Source organism: Primulina huaijiensis, chromosome 6 (assembly GCF_012295235.1).
Source record: "Primulina huaijiensis isolate GDHJ02 chromosome 6, ASM1229523v2, whole genome shotgun sequence".
Lineage (NCBI taxonomy): Eukaryota > Viridiplantae > Streptophyta > Magnoliopsida > Lamiales > Gesneriaceae > Primulina > Primulina huaijiensis.
The window spans coordinates 22,715,905-22,738,577 of record NC_133311.1 but is presented as its reverse complement, the minus strand read 5'-3'; the positions used below and the strand labels follow the sequence as shown (position 1 = coordinate 22,738,577).

The window sequence follows — 22,673 nt, the reverse complement described above, 5'->3', positions numbered from 1 at the left end:
TAAATATTTGCTTAGGCAAAAAAAATGATCCAAATTCTCATTTTAACCTTCTTCCACTTCTCACCATCATCATCTTCAGCCAACAAAATCTACAACGTGATGAATTTCGGAGCAAAACCCGATGCCAAAACCGACTGTGCGAATGCTTTTCTTTCTGCATGGGGTGCAGCCTGTTCTACCAGGCAACCGGTGATGATTTACGTGCCACCGGGACGATATCTTTCAAGAAATATTCGTTTTGATGGGGCATCGTGTAAAAACAATGCAACAACTATTCGCATAGATGGAACTCTAGTAGCTCCCTTAAATTATAATGTTATCGGGGATACCGACAGCTGGGTGAAGTTTGAAAGCGTTACCGGAGTTTCGATATACGGCGGAACCCTAGATGGGCGAGGCAATAGATTGTGGGCCTGCAAGAATTCTGGCAAGAGTTGTCCTCAAGGAGCTACGGTATGTCGATATTAATTAACGTGGGAATTTAATTTAGTAGGTTTAATTTGCATGTGTTAAACACCTCTGCCTAGAATATGTTATTGTATTATTCATGCATAAATAGAAATTTATTTGTAAAATTAAATTACTTTTATTATGAAATTACATGCACTAAATTATGATAAAAATCTGAAGAGGATGTTTGCACAAAATAAAAAAAGAGTGAAATCGACAGTTTCGGGTACATTTTAATTACATTTCCAATAAAAAAATTTATTTCTTATACCCGATTATCATTATTATTTGTTTACAAATAGAGTTTAATTGATACTTAATTGTAATTTGATTCTGATAATTTCTCAGTCATTGTTGTTCTACAACTCGAAGAAAATAATTGTCAACGGATTATCCTCAACAAACAGCCAAATGTTTCACATCTTGTTGGATGGATGTCACGATGTCGAATTCGTCAATATGAAAATTTTAGCCCCCGGAAACAGTCCCAACACCGATGGTATTCACGTGAAACAGTCGTGGGGAGTCACCATCGCCAACTCTTACATCAGCACCGGAGACGATTGCATCTCTATCGGCCCCGGAAACTCGAACATATGGGTCGAGAACATAGCATGCGGCCCAGGACACGGGATAAGGTACCATCGACTTAATTTCACGATATTGTGACATTAATAATAAATTATTTATTAAATTTTTTTTGGGGGCAGTATTGGAAGTCTTGGGTGGGATATGGAAGAGGCAGGAGTACAGAATGTAACAGTTAAAACAATTACATTGACTGGAACTGAAAATGGCGTTAGGGTGAAGACATGGGCAAGGCCTAGCAATGGCTTCGTTCGTAATGTCTTATTCCAGCATATTGTCATGGTTAATGTCCAAAATCCCATTATTATCGACCAAAATTACTGCCCCAACGACCGTAATTGTCCCCACCAGGTAAATTATCATACAAAATCTTAACTAAAACTAAATTATATCGTTCTTCTTCATTTATATAGTCTGTCTCGGACACTAATTTAATTTCCTCAGAGCTCGGGCGTGAAGATAAGCGATGTAACGTATCGAGATATTCATGGAACATCGGCAACGGAAGTGGCAATAAAATTTGACTGCAGTAAAACATATCCTTGCAAAGGAATCACCTTGGATGAAATCAACCTTACTCACGGAGATAAAACAGCCCTTGCGTCCTGTAACAATGCCCGGGGCACGGCCACAGGAATTGTCCACCCAACCAGTTGCTTGTAGGGGAAAAGTTTTATGTTCTATATTAACATACACATGTAACTTAAATTATATATATGCATATATATAATATTTGCATGTATACGTGTGCTCGTGTTCAATGCCATATCGGCATCATTTACACTAACACACACACACATATATATCTGTGTGCGCGCGCGCGCGTCATCTCCGTCTCTTTAATCATTTATGTTAACTGTTACTATACCAGAAGTCATATACAGATAGTAATCGAATTTAAAATTCGAAAAATTTGAGCATAATGAGCAAATCGTGAGAAGTTTATTAACGAGTATCATATGCTGTATGTGTTGAGTTTTGACAACCGAAATAGTTAAGGAAATGTTGTATAAATAGAAATGAAGAAGATTTTCAGAACAAGTTTCATTCCTTCAATTACAAGAGTTATATCAGCTTATATGTCAGTTAAAATCATTTATAATGACAACTAAAAGTGTCGTGTATGTTATTTATAGTGACAAATTTTAGTTTTTTAATGATTTTTTACGATGTGGGAAACTCCATATAAAAGATGACATCAATTAAATATGTCAAGATAACTAATCAAATATGTTTTTTTATTGTACGCATTATTAATTTTTTACAAGTGTCATTATTAAGTATTTATAACAACATTTAATTAAAAGTGTCTACAAAAAAGTGTCATAATAGTCATTTATTGTTGTAGTGTTTAAAGAAAGGTAGTGAGAAAAGGTAATTCATAAATCATAAAAACAACCCCTAAGGATAAAATAGTATTCTAAAAAAAAATGTTTGAAGCCAAAATGAATCTAATATTCGAACTAGTTTCAAATGAAATCTTAACCGGATTAATCATTGATCTTCAGCAAAATCATTGTATTTGAATATTTTGTTGGGGAAAAAATCTATAAACCGCAGAATCCATCATATTAAATCATTAAGAATTTGACTGAAAACTTAAGCGGAAGCGTACCTGAAGTCATAATCCTGAAATATTCGGAACGTATCTTGATCTTCCAGATCTACGCGTTTTTTCTTTGAAAGAATCTTTTAGTTTTCTCTTCTCAACTATTTTTTTAATGTGGAAGATAATAGAGAACGTCATGTCGCGTGATCTGGAGACCATGACTCATATATAGATAATGTCTATCATCATCTTCTGATATTTTTGTTTTAGCACATCGCACGTCATAAAAACATAAATTACACTTATGTCTTCACAAATTAAAGACTCACAACCGATTAGATACATTAAAGCCTAATAACCAAAAGTTTAACTAACCACTTTAATTTTTGGGCTTACTTATCAGACAACTCACAACACATAATTATTCACATATAAGTTCATATTAATAAAATTGGTCCAACATATTTTGCGTAGGGCTGGGAAAATATACCGAAATATCGAAATACCGAAATACCGTACCGAAAAAATACCGAAATTACCGAAAAAATCAATATACCGAAAATTTCGGTACGGTATGATACCATACCGAAATTTTCGGTATCGGTATCGGTAAGTAAATTTTTTTTTTCGGTATTTCGGTATATACCGAAATACCGAAAATAATTTTTTTTTATTTTTTTTTTAAATTTAATGTCGGTATACCGAAAAAATGTCGGTATATCGAAAATTTTTTCGGTATACCGACATTTTTTCGGTGTCGGTACGGTATCCGATATGAACTTTTTCATATCGAAAATTCGGTATACCGAACATTCGGTATACCGAATTTTAGGTATCGGTATCGGTATGGATTTTTCCATACCGATATTTACGGTACGGTATACCGTACCGTACCCACCCCTAATTTTGCGGATGGCAAACAATTACACTCACTAACGTGTTGCATGAATTGTGGATCAATAAAGCAGCCAATCGAGCATGCACCAAAAGGATTTAACTGTGATTCCATATGATTGAAATTAAAAATTATTCAAATGGTGATTCACATGCAACTAATTCCCCGTTTTTGAGAGTATATTTCTTTACTAGCAAGCACATGTGTGTATCATTTTAACGTGCTTTTTACATGTATTTTGCGGCTGCACAACACCACAATCATATATAAGATCGAATACCTGGTCTTTTGGCCAGCATCTATAGCTACAAACACCACTCCGATCCTTTAATTTGGATTTTCGTGATGTCGTCGCGACGCAAATTGTATGTATTTTTTAAGTCTTGACAACATGTATCAATTATGTGGCCATTATTTATCAGTCTACTACTTCTGCTACATATAGTATTTTAACATTCCTAAACAACGAATTGTAACTTTTTTTAATTTTTCACAACCAATTAATTTAGGTGATAAATTTCTGTTCGTGGCACACATATTGTTACAATTAGAAAGTGGTACATAAAATTAATTCTCATTTTTGTATATGGATTAATTAGGAAGCTTAGGGCCTTGATCAAATCGAAACATTTAAAGAAACAATATATGAGATTAATTTCTGTATATATATATTACATTTATTAATTAACAGTTTATACTATGTATTAATTTTTCTTCACTACGTAATAATCAATTCATCATAATCAATCTCGCTGATTGTCGGCAGGAATTACGGCGAGAGAGAAAACGAACTGTAAACCTAAAATCTGTACAAATACATGTTGTAATCCTATGAAATATTTGAAATTTATACGAAAAACCCGAGAAACATCTAAAATAAGCTTTTGGAAATACTGCCTAAATATATATAGTTTTCATTTAATGAATGCTGATTTCTGAGAAAGGATTTTTATTTTGAAAAATGATGATAATATATATGGTTAGTTCAAGTGCATGTATAATATATAAATAATGATTCTGTGAATGAACACAAATTTAGACTATATTTTTCAAAAACTGTCCATAAACCAAACTAATTACTTATACTTACGATAGAAGACCTTATTGCTCATACAAGTAACAAATGTCTAATTTGGATCTAACGTGAGAATGCTGTCTTATATATGTTAGCTAGAATTCAACCGTAAGGAGGAAATCTTGTATATTGATTTTACATTCCAAACTTTTTGCTAATATATATCCAATCAATATATGACATATCAATCCGTCTAATATTGACTCTTATTTATAAAAGTAGATAATAAATAATATTGTGTCAAATCATTTTTGTCTAAGTTCACGCACTCCAAGAAGCATCCAACTGTTTGCTAAATTTTCTGTCCCAAGCAAAGCCGTTTTCAGTTGAATGCCAGCAATACCCACAAAGGTTAACCAATTTCTTAATTTCCGCCGATATATATATATGTATATATGTATATGTATATATGTATATGTATGTATATATATATGTATGTATATGTATATGTCTATGTATATATATGTCTATGTATATTGCTCCCTCCTTATTTGATTGACTTATATTTTAATTAAAATGCATTTTCCCTTTCTATTTTCTCTCTGTTCAAAAGAAGAAAAGAAAGGAAAAGAAACCACTGTCGTTGAAAGCACAAGCTTTTTACCTCTAAATCACCTATAAATATGCAACTCCCCACTACCCAAAAACTCCCAACTCCCAAAATAAAATCAAAACCTCCACCCTCTCTCAAAACCCACTAAAAAACTCCCTTACAAAATGTATCTTACGAACTCTATTGCCAACACTCTTTTTCTTGCACTATTCTTCATCTTATACCACAAATCATTTGCTACTCCAACCATATTAAATGTCGTGGATTTAGGTGCGAAGCCAGATTCAAAGACCGACTCCACTGCCGCATTCTCAACGGCATGGTCCTCGGCCTGTGGCTCCACAAATCCCTCCACCATTTATGTGCCAGCAGGAAGGTTCTTGCTTAAGAACTTACACTTTAGTGGTCCTTGCAAGAATAAGGCCATAACCGTTCAAGTCGACGGCACCCTCGTCGCCCCCCTCAACTACAACGTCATTGGGAATGTCGGAAACTGGCTACTTTTCGAAGGGGTCGATGGTGTTTCTATTCGAGGCGGCACCCTCGATGGCCAAGGTGCTGGCTTGTGGGCTTGTAAGATGCATGGCAGCAATTGCCCTAGTGGTGCGACTGTAAGTGTTTTTTGAATTCTAGTATTTTTGCAAAACATGCGTAGTAACAATTTTTTTTTTAATTTTCACAAGATACTGATTTCCCTTGATTATGGTTTCAAAACATGGATTTTTTATATTTAAAAGTATTTGTTTTTAGTATTATGGTGCAAACAAGCTAGGCTAGAATTAAAGCTTGGAGGATTCAAAATGGAAGGTTATGATTTCTTGGTCATGTGGGATGTTAAGTGGCCATATTTGTAGGAGATTAACTACTTTCAGGTTAGTGAGAAAGTGTATGGTCACGGTTATTTGAAAGACAATAATAATAACACATTAAATTTATTTTTAATTTTAATAAATTACATAACGTAAGTACTGTCAAATTCCTCCAAATGATTAAATGCATCTGTCCACTAATATTCTTAAACCGACTTGCTCGACGAAATCAATTACATGCAGGCATCTTTATATATATTATTATTAGTATTATTTTGTTATATATATCTTGATAAGTCAACATTTCCAAACATAAACCTCAACTAAAATTATTAGTAATTAATTTTCCAAATCTTGAATCAAATTTTCATTCAAATCATAATCACATATTGTACATGCATTCACGCATCAGATGTTGCTGTAATTGACCTTTATTATTTATTGCCCGCTAATTAAAAAGTATGAGTTTAAATTTGGACAAAATTTTGAAATTTTCATTTTATAATCTCACAGTCTTTGGGAGTATCGAATTCAAAAAACGTAGAAATTATTGGACTGAAATCCCTTAATAGCCAAATGTTTCATATCGTGATCAACGGATGCGAAAACGTGAAGTTGCAAGGAGTCAACATTTTGGCTCCACGAAACAGCCCCAACACCGATGGGATTCACGTTCAATTATCCACCGATGTCACCATTTTGAACTCTAAAATCAGTACGGGAGATGATTGTGTCTCGATCGGTCCTGGAGCCACCAATCTGTTGATCGAAAAGGTCGACTGTGGCCCCGGACATGGCATCAGGTATGTGCACAAATTTCTCTTAATATAATACACAGCATTTGCGTGTGGGTACTGATGAATTTCACATATTATAACTGGTTTCAACGACTTTGGATATATTTTTTTTCCATCTCGAAACTTGAACTCAGCATTGGAAGCTTAGGCAAGGATTTTGATGAAGCTGGAGTACAAAATGTGACAGTTAAAACGGTTACGTTTAAAGATGCACAAAATGGGCTGAGGATTAAGACATGGGGAAGACCAAGCAAAGGGTTTGTTTATAATGTTGTGTTTCAGCATGCAATAATGACCAATGTGCAAAACCCTATCGTGATAGACCAAAATTATTGCCCCGGAAGCAAAAATTGCCCTGGACAGGTTCTTTTTATTATTATTATTTATTTATAAAACTTATATTTTCAGTAAAAATATTATTCATAAAATATTATTTTATTTTTCCATTGGATGACTAATTAGCACATTTGATATATATTTAAATGATTTATTTCATATAGGTGTCAGGTGTGAAGATTAGAGATGTTACTTATCAGGAAATTCACGGGACATCAGCCACTGAAGTGGCTGTGAAATTTGATTGCAGCAAGATCAGACCCTGCGACCAAATCAAATTGGAAAATGTTAGCCTGAGTTATCGGCATCATGCGCCAAAGTCTCTGTGTTCTAATGCGGCAGGGACGACTACCGGTCGAGTCGAGCCCACAAGTTGTTTGGTCTAAGGACGAACCCACGAGCTCGATTTTCTTTGATCATGTGGCGTGTCAGCTATATTAGCAGTCGCCGCCCTCGAATGAATTTATATGTAAATTTTCTTCTAATTTTATTTTAATATATACAATCGCTAGTCGATATATTTCGATTTTGAACTTGATTATAAAGTTCAATCCTTCATACAACTAAGAACTTATACTCCAATATATAATTGAATATGTTCGATATTAGTCTGGAGGCCAGGAGTTACATTCAAAAGGAAGTGATTGGGAGAGACTAATATATATTACGAGACTTTCATATCATATATATTGAGGAGTTATTCATAAAATATAATTGACATGTATCTCATTACACACACACACACACACTATATATCTGTTAAAACATTTTTCTCACGTATCTTCTATTAGGCCATCTCCAACCACAAAATCTATTTTGGTGCAAATTTTACATTAAAATAGTGCGATTTCTATACCAAATACAACATCCATCTCCAACCCATGTAATTCAAATCTTACACAAAAAAAATATTATCGAAATATTCTTTTTATTTTACATATATTAATTATTAAATTTTATTTACTATATTTTTAATTATGAATAATGCTTATATTATATAATCAATATTATATTATTAATAAATTTAAATAAAATTTATAGTTTTTAATATAACTATTTGTAATAAAAAAAATAAAAAAAAGCAAATTTATAATAAAAAAACAAAAAAAAAATGAAAATCTATGTGCCAAATTTGACGCAGACAAAAGAGGCTGCGCTGTTTTGCATCGGAAGACAATGGACTGCCCTTAGACTTAAAACATGAAAAGAGGACGTACTACATTCTTTTTAGTAAACCTTCCAATATTGACCGTTGACAAGAACGATGCAAAAATTAGTCGTTCCTAACATTGCCATAAAATCTTAATGTAATGTTGTAAATTATTAGTCACTGTGATATTGATGGCCGAACGGTTAATTAAAGCCAAAAAAAAAAAGAATTGTGTATTTTATTAAAAATATTAGCATATAATCAACCTCTTTATCAAAGATTATTAACTAATTATTACATTTTGCTCATTTCAAACAATCAACAAGACAAAAAACTCCGCCCCATGTAATGAATTATTTTTTTAATACATGTAATAAAAAAATATCGGATGATCATTTTATGATAATTGGGTAATTAGTTATAATAATAATTTAATTATATACAGTTGGAAAATAATATAATATGCAAGTGTTGTCTTACGAAGATCGAAACATCAACCAAAAAGTGAAAAAAAAATAAAAATATGATATTTACTTGTTTGAACTTTTTTTTATAAGATAAGAAATAAGAATAAAATTAGGACATGTGATCTAACTCCACTAATATCCAGAAAAGTTACGCTTTAAAGTGAGGAAAACTGCAGCAACTCATGTTGATTGTGTACATCATGAGGATAATTTCTGTCTGATTTTATGTGGTTCTCCATAGCTTTAAAAAAGTTCCAATCTTTAATCTTGATGGTGGCTCTTGGAATCAGTTCTTTTAATTTCAGATTTTACGTCGAAATCGATACAATTCGGGCTCTATAGTCTGTGCAACTTGGTTTTTTTGGAAGCGGTTGGAGTTATTACATCCACTTTAGGTTGAGGCTTTATAGATTTAAGTTTGTAGATGGGTTCTTGTGAGGTTCTGCAAGAGTTTTGAGGTCGAAGTTTTTAGCTTTATATCACTATCAAGATTCCCAGGTACTTTGTTCTTTTGTCTGATTTTTCTAAAAGGTTTTTTTTTATTAGCGACATCTTTAAATTCTTGAGACGTTGTGCTTAATCATTTAATTTATGTGAAATTTATGTTTGATCATGGAGAAATGTGGTTGACTTTTATGAAGTTACAGTGAGTGAAACAGTTTGAACATTCATTACAGGAAACTTAATTTCTTGCTTGTTTTCTTAGAAGTTTCGACAGATATGGAGCCTATCATGGAGAAACAAAGGAGTTTTCGTGGTATAGTGGTGGAGAAACAGATGAGCTTTAAAGGGTTAATGGAGAAGCAGAAAAGCTTCAGGCTAGCAATGGAGAGGCAGCTGAGTTTTGGTGGTGAGAGGAAAAAGAACAAGGATTCACCGGGGAAGCGAGGGGATTCCCCTCTTCATCTTGCCGCTCGGGCGGGGAATTTAGGGAGAGTGAAAGAAATAATTCAGAAATTTGATAATATTAATAACGGTGTAACAGATTTGCTGTCGAATCAGAACCAAGAAGGCGAGACTCCTTTATATGTTTCTGCAGAAAACGGGCATGTATCGGTTGTTGGGGAGTTATTGAGTTATTCGAATGTTGAGGTTGCCTCCCTTGCGGCTAGTAATGGCTATGATCCCTTCCATGTGGCTGCCAAGCAGGGTCATCTTGGTAAGTCTTTAATCGAGTTCTTCGTTACTCGGTTTTATCATGAATTATTCATTCTTTCTGGAGGGCTTTTAGCTATGGAAGCAGCATTGTTGATGATTGTGCTTTCTTAATGCTTTTGGTGGTTTTTGGCTTTTCTTTGCTAATGGGTTTTTCTTGGTGTATCATGTACATTTGATTTCCTAAATGTTTTAGGTTTTGGTTCAATCTGGTCAATGACTCTGAACTAGTTTTTCTTCTAGATTGATAATAAGGCACCGTGTAAAAGTTATAGATGGCATCTACGCGATTTTCTGCTACTTGTGATGCTATATTTGCAGTCTTGAAAGGTTCTTGAAATATTGATGAGTTTTAATTACCAGCCCCATTACATGATCCATGTTGGAAGCTGGCAACTAGCATCATAGGCATGCTTATACTCGTAGGGACTTCCCTCACACCCTTTCCTAGATAACGGGAACTCTTAGTGTTCAAGTGTGATTTTTATCCTTATATGTGGAGAGAGTTATTCAAGGTGGATAAATGTGAAAGATATTCTAGATTTGTGGAGTTGACTCTTCATGCTTGATGCTTATAAGTATTGTTAAGCAAAGATGGGCTTAGAAAATGGAAATAAGAGTCGCAAATTAAAAGATAAATTACATCTGAATTTTGTTTTTCCAATCTTGGTGGAGTGTTACAAGTGTTCAAATCCTTGCCCTTTCCTATATGTCAGGTGAACTAGTAGTTGACTCTGCGTACAATGAATTCGCACAAGTATATTGGAATAAATTTGAAATAAAAAGAAGCAACTGAACAACCCAAAAAGGGGAAAAAAACTGTCCAAGAGATTTCAAGTGCTCATATTCATCAGTATTTGGTAAATTACAGATGTGCTGAAGGAACTGCTTCGTTTTTTCCCCAGCCTAATCATGACCACAGATGTTACCAATTCTACTGCCTTACACACAGCAGCTGCTCAGGGACATGTTCACGTGGTAAACCTCCTTCTGGATATTGATTCCAACCTAGCCAAGATCGCTCGCAATAATGGGAAGACTGTGCTTCACACGGCAGCGAGGATGGGCCATTTGGAAGTAGTAAAATCCCTTTTGGAAAAAGATCCGACTACTGGTTTCAGAACCGATAGAAAAGGCCAAACAGCATTGCATATGGCTGTTAAGGGGCAGAACGTAGATATTGTTATGGAGCTTATAAAACCAGACCCGACTGTATTAAAGTTGGAAGATAGCAAGGGCAACACTGCCCTCCATATTGGAACAAGAAAAGGCCGTATTCAGGTTCGTTCAAAAAACCTTGCTGTGTCATTGTTTACATTCTCACAGTGGCTAAGGCAGATATTGTTTCCTTACCTTGCAGATAGTACGATGTTTAATAGTCAATGAGGATATTGACTTAAATGCAACTAATAGTTCTGGAGAGACGCCTCTGGATATTGCCAGCAAGTTTGAAACTCCCGAACTAGTTACCATCTTGAAGGAAGCAGGAGCTATGCATTCTAAAGATCATGGGAAACCACAAAGTGCGGCAAAGCAACTCAAGCAGACCGTCAGTGACATTAAACATGATGTCCAGTCCCAACTCCAGCAGAGTCGCCAGACTGGCTTCAGGGTACGAAAAATTGCCAAGAAAGTTAAGAAGCTTCACCTTGAGGGTCTTAATAATGCCATAAGTTATGCAACAGTCGTGGCTGTCCTTATTGCTACAGTTGCTTTTGCCGCCATCTTCACAGTACCTGGCCAATATGTCGAGAAGAAAACTGATGGATTCGCTTTAGGGGAGGCCAACATAGCAAATAATGCAGCTTTTGTAGTCTTCTTTCTTTTCGACAGTTTTGCCTTGTTCATCTCCCTGGCTGTAGTCCTGGTTCAAACATCTGTGGTTGTGATCGAGCACCAGGCCAAGAAGCAGCTCATGTTCGTTATAAACAAGCTTATGTGGTTGGCTTGTCTCTTTATTTCAATTGCTTTTATTTCGCTTACATATATTGTGGTTGGAGCTCATGAGAAATGGCTTGCTATATATGCTACCGTGCTCGGTTCCATTATAATGATGACTACAATTGGCTCAATGTGCTATTGTGTGGTTCAGCACCGGTTGGAAGACTCGAGAATGAGAACCATAAGGAGAGATGGGACACTCACACGTTCTTTTTCAATGTCTAATATGGTGTCGGATCCAGAGACATACAGCGAGAGATACAAGAGGATGTACGCTGTTTAGATCCAGTTACACTTGCATAGTGAACTCTAGGCTCTGGAAAACTCGTCCGGGAATCTCGTATATCGAATGGTGATGATTTTGTTAGTTTTGGGGGTTGAATAAAGGGGAAGTTTTCATTATGGCGTTGTAACTTTCATAGTAATGTGTAGGATTCTACGAGGGTAAGAGATATATCACAGTTTGTGATCTGTCGGAAATCATAGATTGCAAGAGTGGCGATGAGCAAGATTTGTGATATTAGCTTCAAATATCATGTATTATGGATCTACGTAATTATAATTTTACAAAATTTTCTCGAGTATCTTGCTGGGAATAATATTTTTAATCAGCTTCCAATTCATCCAAATTCAAACCCCATGAAAGAGGTAAATTTTTAACTTTAATCTTGATTGAAAACCAATATTATTCAGGGTAATTTCGATACTCCAAATTTACACGAATAAATTAAACTTGACCTTTATATGTATATATACATAGTGCACTCATCGTATACGTTTATCAAAATTATATACATATTCACTCATCTCAGTTTTATTCCATTCATTATTATTGTTTATACTGAATATAGAAATTTAAGTTTTGGGAACTCGAGATGTAAAATTTCAAAAACAACTGAAAGTGTGATAAAAATGAAAGCGGAAACAATTGATTTTAAAAACTAATAATTAATATACAGAACTTTTTTTATCAACAAAAAATAATTCATTAGTGAAGTAGTAGATAATAATTTTCCCTACAAATTTTCTCTCTTTTTAACATAATTTATTTTTTTGAATAAAAAGAGCGCACCTCAGTGCAGGAACAGGTGACGTCTAACTCGAGGACTAAGACAGTGACGCTGCACCAACCAAAAATTAATTTCAACTGTTTATTTTTTAAAATCTCCCAACTGTATTAAGTTAAAATAATTATTTTAAATTATGGATGGTATATTTCATTGAGTTCATGTTAAGATTACACATTTTTTAATTAATAATTAAACTTTTGGAAAGTGTGACTGGTTGAAATCCATAACAATAATTAATTAAGAATTTAAAAATTAAAATTATTCAAAATTAGTATCGTTGCGTGTTTATCTTCTGTTAGGTAACCACGTGGATTAATTTCAAATTAAGATGTTGAATAAATAATATATACCAATTTATATTATATATAGTTAGCATGCATGCGTTTCTTGATAATTGAAATAGTCTAAAAATACTTTATAATATTTTATTTGTTTTATTTAATGTCTTGACTGAGTTAATTTGATGTTGCCTGGATCATAATCAAAACTATATATATAGGATAAGATAATGAATATAAATAATTAATGACTAGTCAAAGCTCAGGGATAGATAAAATTAGTTTCCTAGTCATGCATACATCATCTTATATATTATTGGCNACACACGCGTGAATGTTGAGAGGCCAAATTAAAAGTGGGGTGGGTGAACAAGAGAGACAGAGTATATATATATATATATATGCACACACACACACGCGTGAATGTTGAGAGGCCAAATTAAAAGTGGGGTGGGTGAACAAGAGAGACAGAGACATGATTTTTTTCTGGCGTGTCTAATATCTATCTTATACTCTACATACTTAAAAATTAACACAAAAACTCTTATAAATTGTGTTATAGATAAATTTTGTGAGATAGATCTTTTATCCGACCTAATCAATGAAAAAAATTATTTTTTATGTCAAAAAAATTATTTTTCATTCTAAATATACATCGAATCGACATTGATTAGCATTTCATTTCATATGTTGACTTAGGAATGGTAATGCAACTTTTTTGTTCCATCAATGAAACATAATATGAAAATTATCTATTTTTTTGTAAGAAAAAACATCAAACAGNAATAAGCAGAGTGAAGAAAAGGTATTCCTTGAAAAAGACCCACAAGACTTCCACTAGGCCCAACCCCAACTTCTTTTTTGACCAAATTAAAATTGAAGTTGACAAATATTTTTAGTGTTTTATAAGTAAAAAAAATTTAAAAATATGTATTTGGATAAGATTTTTGTTAAATATTTTTTTAAAAATTTGTTTTTTAAGTATAGTTTTTGAAAAATAATTGAGAGATTTTTTTTTATATTTTTAGAAATAAAGACAATGATGAAAATCAAAACATATTACTTTTAACTGTAAAAATATTTTTATAAAATAGTTTACAAAAACATATTTATTTTTATAAAAATGTTTTATAAGTACTTGTCAAGCAAAGCCCTAATATTGTTGTTAATATACTTTTTTATATTAAATTTTACTAACTTGTCTAATTTTGTTTTTATTACATTATTTTTTTAAAAAAAAATTGGTTATTTTTTTTATCTAATTGATGACTCATTAAATCATTATTTTCATATATCGTGTCAGGATTCTGATAAATAGGATCGGAACAAAAAAAAATCAAAATCAATGCACCAAAACCTAAAATAAGAAAAATTAATTGACCTAAAAAATTATTTTCCCATTCATATTACAACATAGAAGAACGGCCGAGCAAGTCAAGCGCAGGATTTTTGAAGTCTTGAAACTATTTTATTTCTTTCTCAAGTTGATCAATAAAACATTAGACATGAAAATATATTATAATATAATAAAAGAAATGGGTTTATATATTAGATATACATATGCATTCCACTTAGAGAATAAAATAGTCCATTTAATTTTCTCAAAGAAAGCATCAAAATCGCTGAATTTGGTATGTTTTTTCGATTAAAAAAAAACAAGAAACGCGTTATTTGCTTCCAAATTTTGTATTATTATTTAGATAGAAAAAGTCTTCCCAAATATCAACTAATAATAAAATACTCACCGAACCCAAAGTCTACAAACAATTATCATTTTACTTGCCCTCAACTCCCATACCTACAAAAGATCGATTCAACATATATATATATATATAAAGAATACCTTCACCAAAAACTAGTTCATGGAGGGCTTTCTTCCGTTGGTGTATAAAACTTTAAGGAAGAATAAAATTCGACGAAGATACGAGTGTCTCTCTTCCGGGGCAGCAGAGTCTTATAACATATCGGATTTCTACCACTCAGAGGATGCTTATCGTCCTCGTGATGCGATGATATTGCGACCCGAGCCAGCGAAAGTACCTGGTTCGCGTGGTGCTCACCACCGGCGGTATAACTCAGTCCATGTGGATCATCATGTCAAGACTAGTGCTTCTGCATCTCATGAATTCGAATATGATCTTGATCGTGGCTGTGATAAGCCTAAGCAACTCGTCAGGTTTCGAAGCCACAGAATGTTTTCATGTATAAATGGTATATGAACGTACGTCTCATCAACTTATTTATTAATGTTTTCAAAACTTTAATTAAGATGTCAAATTATTTCGATTTTTATTATGTTTTGTTCAGTATAATATTGTTATGTGATTTGTGTTGTTTTGTTTTGTAAATATAAATACATCAGGGATTTGGTCAAGGATGGATATTGTTATCTAATTTTCTATCTTGTTCCGATCAATCATGTACATCATTTAATTTTCAATTCCACCAGACGGGGTCATCAAATTCTGTGGCCTATAAGCTTCCAAAAAAAAAGGGCAAAAGTAATAATAAGTATCTTAGCGATTCAAGACACGCAATCTGTCGGCAAAATGAATTAACTGCATGTCAGGAAATTGAATTGAATGAATGATTGGTGGCAGGGACAACGCGTTGATTTTTTGTTAAAAATATGGTTTTCAAAGCGTCTTTCACGCGAACAAATGAATTTTCCCTTCATTCTAAAATCATCATTTTTTCGAGTTTTCTCTCATCCTATAACATTTGAGTGCTTAGTTCTATAATATTTGTGAGGTGTTTGTTATCTTGTATTAAGAGAGTGTGTGTTCTCATTGGAAACACAGTGAGTGGTTGTACACCGTAAAAAATTATAGTGGATTTCTTTTCATCTTGCCTGTGGTTTTACCATAATAATTTTTAGGGGTTTTCCACATAAATATCGTGTCTAATTTATTCTTTATTTTCATATTTTTTATCTTAAATTTCCGCAAATGGGACCAACACAATCATAAATTCATCAAAACAATGCGAGCATTGGTAGGGTGAATGGACACGATAAGTATACAACATACCAAAACTCTATATATTGTGTATGTATATATACACACATACATGATCATATCAAATTCAGAACTAAAACATACATTTAATTACAAACCTCGATTTCCATAATTTTACAAATTAAAATTATCTATCTGCACAATATAATTATGACTAGTCAACGGAAGATAAAATATATAGATTATTTATGGACATATATTTTTGTGATCATTAAGCACATATTTTCTCAAACCGGGAATGTGAATTTCTTGAAAATACTTTCTCCAATCTATTTTTGTCACATCTATTTCAAAGCTTATTAGCTCTTCTTCCGACATTTCTTGTAATAATCTCTGAGTATTACCCGTATGGAACCTGCGCACAACCCCAATCAAAGCATTAAATAAAACGACGACTTATTTTTCACTCGACCAACTCTAAGACAGAAACCATACACAAATGGTATAAAATACCATTGATCGATCATACCTTCCTTTAATGAATCCTACAAATTCATACATCTTGCAAAGTTGCTCGGCATATGCAACCTTGGCTTTGCATTGTCTTATAACTACTTTTTCATCCGTCCCAACAGCACTGTTTGTCGACCTGTAACGCTCCCATATTTCGCGTCGGGTGTGTTCAGAGAAGTCATTGAAATTGTCGAAATAGTTCATTTTCTTGATCACATAGCTCTCACGTTTCGAATTCGGTAGCGGTGTCGAAGCAAAGTATTCGTGAATCATGTCGAAAAAGTCGCAAAATGGCAACGGGTTTCTAGCAGCGGATGCCACATGGTACACATTCAGTCCCGGTTTTGCTAAAAGCCCATGCTTTGCAATAGCTGCAACGATGGTATTCGCCACCATATCCACCGGTATCTACGTACAGAAATTTGAAATAATCGATCAGATTAGATTTCAAATTCAAATAAAGTATTAGTTAGTACAACCTTATATATAATTATTCAATATACTGCATAATTCCATGTCATTACACTTGTAACATGCAAAATAATATCGAGTACAAGTTATAAAAAGACCAAAAAAGGGCAACAGTTTGATTGTACTTACAATGTCCATGCTAACTTGGGGATCAGCCAAATAAGCTGGAAGTTGGCCTTTTCCAAAAGAAAGGATCACGGGATCATACATCCTACCAACCATTGGTTCAAGCACAATAAGATAAAAAAAATCTTTCATTGGTATGGTCAAGTAGCATTATAATTTATAAATAAAAGAAAAAGAAGTTGAGGCGAGGCGGGGCGGGGCGGGGCGGGGCGAAGTGAGTCTAACCGAACCTATTTCCTTGTATCCATCCAGGAAAAGGACCTTGGTAACAACTTTCAATAACAGAGGGTCTGATAATGAGCACAGGTACCTCTCCTTTGATTTCATGGATAGCCATCTCCCCCATGGCTTTTGTCATATGATAAGCATTATACCATCCGTAAAATTCTGATCTGTTAAATTTGGGGAAAAAAATCAAACTTTATAGTAATTTGGCTTTCTTTTCCAATTCTTTTAATGATGCATGTATTAAATGTCATTATAATATTTATTATATCGTAACCTAATAAAACTCGCAAAATTTTTATGGGAATTTTCATAATCTAATTAGATGTAAAACACATGCTGTAATATACTTAATTAAAACCATGTTTATGATCAAGTAGTAAAAAAAAAACATCCAAGTATATATATAATTGAAAGTATGAAACATGAGATGGAAAATAACCGTAGAGAGAAAATCTAAAATAAAAAAAAGTTGGATGTAAAAATCAGATGATCATAATATATACAAGTAAATAACCTTTCTTGTCCCAACTTTTTCAAATATTTGGTAGCATCGATAATTAGATCTTCATCAGAGGAATTGATGCACGATCTCCTCGACAGCCATGACTCGTCGCCTAAATCTAACCGAGGAAACGAACACGAACCATTCTCATTCTGATCATCCTCCTTATTTCTCACATTTTCTCCCATCGTCAATGGCTTTTCCAAGATCATCCCCTCCCTTCTTCCATTGACATATGCTGCAGATCAATTAAACAAGACATTATATGCTATTAAAACGGGAACTAATTTCGACATGTCATTTGTTAATTAATTTCATGGTGTGTATCAGTACATATAACATGAGTACCAGTGGATAAATGGACAAAAAGGTTGAGATTCTTGCATGATTTGGCAAACCTCATCAATCTTTGAGGTGCATTGGCGTTCAACTCAATCAACAAGTCATACCTTGAAAAAAAAAAAAGAAAAAAAAAGTTAATTACTGTTACAAAACATGCAGAATACACACACACACATGACAAGTTTTTAAATCATGATGACCTGTCATTCAGAGTTGTGCTAGCTGCAGATTGTATAATCACATTTACTTCCTTTGTAATCGCATTTGCGGAATCATTATCCATTCCAAGGTTGGGTTCGGTGATATCTCCGACGATGGGAATCAACTTGTTCCTTACAAACGAAGCATATGATTTCCCATGTTGTTCTTGCAGACATTTGAATAGCTCGGAGTTTATAATCTACGTATATATACATTTGTATAATTAGTATACATATGATCAAAATTAATATATTAATTGCGAGCTAGACTTACAAAAATACCTCTTTTGTCAATCTGTCTAATGCAGCTTCCTTATTCTTTGCCTTGACTAATGCATAAATCTTTCCCACTGGTGTCGATCTTAATATCTTCTCCACCAGAACTATCGATCGAGTTCGAGATCAAAGATATATTATTTTCATACGGGAGAGGAGAATTGAATAGAAATGGTGATAAAATTTACGTATACGGGAAAGAATAATGATCTTTTTATTAAAAATTATATGAATTTTTAATCAGCTTACATGCATGGTTATAAAATGTTGCAAGGAATGCAAGTAGGAGAATATTCAACTGAAATTAATTTGTACCTTTTCCAACGAGACCTGTCGCACCGGTGATAAATATGTTTTTCCCTTGGAAAAACTTATCGATCCCTACTCCGCCGTGGTTCTTGCCATACTCTTCCATCAATGGAAGCTCCGATTCGAGAGGGTGGCGGAGTATTCGACATGGTATGTCGAAGGCATTTATTTTCAAATTATTGTCTCGTGTCGTATAATATTTTTTGTTGCTAGTACTACATAAAAATGAAAGCTTGATTTTTTCATGGTTTATGGTAGGAAATTTGTTTGGACAGCAAAATAACTGGCTCTGGATTCGTGACATGCTTTAGATTTTTTTGTTGGCAGGAAAATAACTAACAATCCAATATCAATTAGCTAGAATTGAGTAGCTGTGTTATTTTGTAAGTGATTTTGCCTCGGCGCCGTGTTCCAATTTATAGGCAGAAATGTTCGGAATATCTATATCTATCGTATTATTAAGTGTGAGATCCTTAGTTTGATGTCATGGGTCTGTTTTAATAATTATATATATTAATAAAGTGTTCAAATTTTAATGTAATTCATATTTAGCTTAGCAGATAGAGATTTTGTTTCTTAATTAAGCATCTAGGTTCAATTCCTACTTTGATCTTTTTTTTCTCTTTCTTTTTTCTATTTATTTTTTTTATTCATATATCGAAATTACAATATACTCCCTCACTATTTCTTATAATTATATTTTGATTCTCATTTAAATATAAAATAAATGAATTATAAAAAAAATATGCACTAGTATTCATTAACATAGTGCGGAGGAAACAGTTGGCATACATGAGTATTTTAATTATTTTATTATGCAGTAAAAATAATATTATATTGTACTCATATTTATTGAATAAAACCAGAAAAACATAAAAATTCTGTGAGATTATTTCACAAGTCAATTTTGTGATACAAATTTTTAATCCAACCAGATCCATGAAAATATAGTATTTTTTATGTCAAAATATTATTTTTATCTCCAAACATGAACGAGGTTGGTCGGTTTTATTAATATAAGTAAAATTTTGAAAATGTCGTTGTTGACTTGCTAGTTTCGCGTTTTTTACTGCTGTGTAATTCTCGGAATTGACCAATACTTTTTTATGATCGCTTATTATAGGTGGTTTGCCAACAAGTTCGTTACCCATGCATGGCTAGCTCCCAAGGCTTCACAGCTTTATATTTATTTATATTATATGGTATCACAGAATATAGTATATATTAAAATATTAGATTCATAAGTCAACATTACAAATTGACCATCTTTTTAAATGAAAATTCATTGAACTTGACTTGTGTTTTATTTTTACGAGTTAATTAAAGTTAGACTTGAGACGATCTCACGAATTTTTATCTGTGAGATGGGTCAACTCTACCGATATTCACAATAAAAAGTAATACTCTTAGCATAAAAAAGTAATACTTTTTCATGAATGACCCAAATAAGAGATCCATCTCACAGAATACGACCCGTGAGACCGTCTCACACAAGTTTTTGCCGTGTGATGAACTGCTAGTTACGATCATGTGCTAGGACGTTAGTGCGAAATATCGAACGGTTTTACTTTTAACCTATAATTAATATACTAACAAATAGTATATTTTCATAGAAATCTAAACTGATATCATGATTCACTGTATGTTGCTAATCATTACAATTCATCCGTTTCTATCTCCATTAATTAGTTTTTAATACCATTTATTAAATATCAATTGGACTATTTAAAGTGCACTAGCTAGCTATAGCTAGTGACCATAATTCTTTAGTTTCAGTAAATACAAATTTACAATTATCATACATTATAAATTAAACTATATATTAAATTGGGCAAACATTTTTAGATGACGATCATCTCTAGGATTTGAAAAATAAGGAAATTATTGAAAATTTCATGATTTATGAAATCTTGGTTATTATTGAATTTGAATATATGGTAAGAAGATGTATAATTTAAAATATAGATGTTGTTAACTAGAGTTTTTGAAAGTATTTTTTAAAATGAAAGTTGATCAGAATTGTCTTATATTAATTAAATTTTTAAAAAAAAATCGAAAGAAAATGTGAATAAGCACCGATAGTCAATATTTTTATTTTTAGTAAATAAAAATATATGGTTTTGTTATTTCTTTAGAATGTTACCATTCACAAAATTGTCAAAAACAATTCTTAAACAAAATTAATGGTACGTAGGGCTCCTTTCTTTCATTAACTGATCTTGATAGCATTGATTTTTGAATGGAATGTGATAACAAACTTGTAGGTGGTTTGTCTAATAAATTATCCAATTAATAAACCAAACTTTGAAATTTCTGTGGCATTTAACGAAGTAGTGCAAGTACAAGATTATGTCTACGCAATAATATATAATAATATAAACTATTTTGCATCAATATCAATTATCAACTACTTTTTTTGAAAATTGTGACATTTCGCCATCGACTTTATCTGTACAAGGTTCTCAAGTCATCACTCATTCCACTTGTTTTTATACACAGAGAAGATATATTTTTTTTACAATTTTAATAATTTTTTCAATATTACATTGATGTGACATCAATACAGAGTTCTTCACATCAACACTCTCATTGAAAAATAAATAAAATTACCAAAAATATGAAGAAACATGCGTAGATTCAAGACCAAAAATATAATTTTTCAAAGAAAAAAATCAAATAATTCACAACATTTAAATGATCCTTATTTTTTTTATTCATTGAAACTAAACACCCAAAAAAATCTTATCAGAAGGTTTTCATCTCATTCTTATAAAATTAATCACAAATTCAAATTATCTTTATTTTATTTAAATTGCATGCAAAACACATCAATTTCAAATCCCCATTTAAAATACATCAATTTCAAATCCCCATTTAAAATATTTGAAAATAAACTTTGATTTATAATATTTTTATTGAGGATGGTAACGAACCCACCCTACTGAAATACAATAAATTTGTCAGGTCATATCACGATAATGTTGAAAACGAGTCCTACAAACAGGGACCAACCTTGTTTTGGAAATATATTTAATAAATTTTGAAGTATAAATTTCGTTGAAATTGATTAATTGGGTCATTTATTGGTTGATCGGTTATGTGCACCCACGGAAATTAAGGTATCGATTTTCATTCAACTTTATGGTTTGAAATTTTAGGGCCATACAATAAATTAAAGTAGAAAAAGTTCAAAGGATTGCATTTCTAAATAATAGTTAATCGATATGACAAATCTATATATGTGATACGAGTCAACTATGTTCATATCTACAACGAAAATTTATATAAGATTTTTGGCAAATTAATATAACGACGTGCTTGGATTGAAATTATTTAAATTCATGAATTTCAAATTCATTTAACGAGTGAATTTATGTTTATTTGTTAATTTATATAGATATAACGATACATTTTTTTTTTTTTGAAGAAACACGCTTTATTTTTCAAGATCATATATAACTGCAAAAATTAAATAAATAAATAGTTCCATGTCATGGTCACGTTACAATATTATTGTTGTTAAAATAAAATAGTTGACGAAATAAAAGTAAAGTAATTTCCAAGTTAAACGAAGTCTATTTTGGGCTAGTTAAGGCCCATCGTGGGTGCTTGATTTATCGATAGAGCCCATAATCA

The 22,673-nt window shown here is 32.5% G+C and overlaps 4 protein-coding genes across 7 annotated transcripts; 3 read left to right on the top strand and 1 right to left on the bottom strand.

The window, feature by feature from the left end:
- On the top strand, positions 1–1,892 carry LOC140979530 (polygalacturonase-like). Its single transcript, XM_073444965.1, has 4 exons — positions 1–453; positions 799–1,088; positions 1,161–1,389; positions 1,483–1,892. The coding sequence occupies exons 1-4, from the start codon at positions 25–27 to the stop codon at positions 1,699–1,701; spliced, it is 1,167 nt and encodes a 388-aa protein (XP_073301066.1). The 5' UTR covers positions 1–24; the 3' UTR covers positions 1,702–1,892.
- Positions 1,893–5,225: 3,333 nt separating this feature from the next.
- Positions 5,226–7,650, top strand: LOC140979501 (polygalacturonase-like). Its single transcript, XM_073444919.1, has 4 exons — positions 5,226–5,721; positions 6,433–6,722; positions 6,851–7,079; positions 7,217–7,650. Exons 1-4 carry the CDS (start codon positions 5,275–5,277, stop codon positions 7,436–7,438), a joined length of 1,188 nt encoding a protein of 395 aa, XP_073301020.1. The 5' UTR covers positions 5,226–5,274; the 3' UTR covers positions 7,439–7,650.
- Positions 7,651–8,778: 1,128 nt separating this feature from the next.
- Positions 8,779–12,349, top strand: LOC140978440 (ankyrin repeat-containing protein At5g02620-like). 4 transcript variants are annotated; one of them, XM_073443467.1, is made up of 4 exons: positions 8,779–9,167; positions 9,388–9,828; positions 10,696–11,105; positions 11,185–12,349. In XM_073443467.1, the coding sequence occupies exons 2-4, from the start codon at positions 9,390–9,392 to the stop codon at positions 12,046–12,048; spliced, it is 1,713 nt and encodes a 570-aa protein (XP_073299568.1). In that variant the 5' UTR covers positions 8,779–9,167; positions 9,388–9,389; the 3' UTR covers positions 12,049–12,349. The 4 variants fall into 4 exon arrangements, with proteins under 4 accessions (XP_073299568.1, XP_073299565.1, XP_073299566.1 ...); XM_073443464.1 differs by having other exon boundaries at positions 9,376–9,828; XM_073443465.1 differs by having other exon boundaries at positions 8,779–9,174; positions 9,376–9,828.
- Positions 12,350–16,231: 3,882 nt separating this feature from the next.
- On the bottom strand, positions 16,232–19,414 carry LOC140978772 (fatty acyl-CoA reductase 2, chloroplastic-like). The gene is made up of 9 exons (XM_073443995.1): positions 19,044–19,414; positions 18,735–18,835; positions 18,453–18,652; positions 18,259–18,359; positions 17,923–18,148; positions 17,411–17,572; positions 17,184–17,265; positions 16,600–16,991; positions 16,232–16,485 (listed from the first exon to the last, which is right to left on the bottom strand). The coding sequence occupies exons 1-9, from the start codon at positions 19,339–19,341 to the stop codon at positions 16,317–16,319; spliced, it is 1,731 nt and encodes a 576-aa protein (XP_073300096.1). The 5' UTR covers positions 19,342–19,414; the 3' UTR covers positions 16,232–16,316.
- Between the last annotated feature and the right edge of the window lie 3,259 nt (positions 19,415–22,673).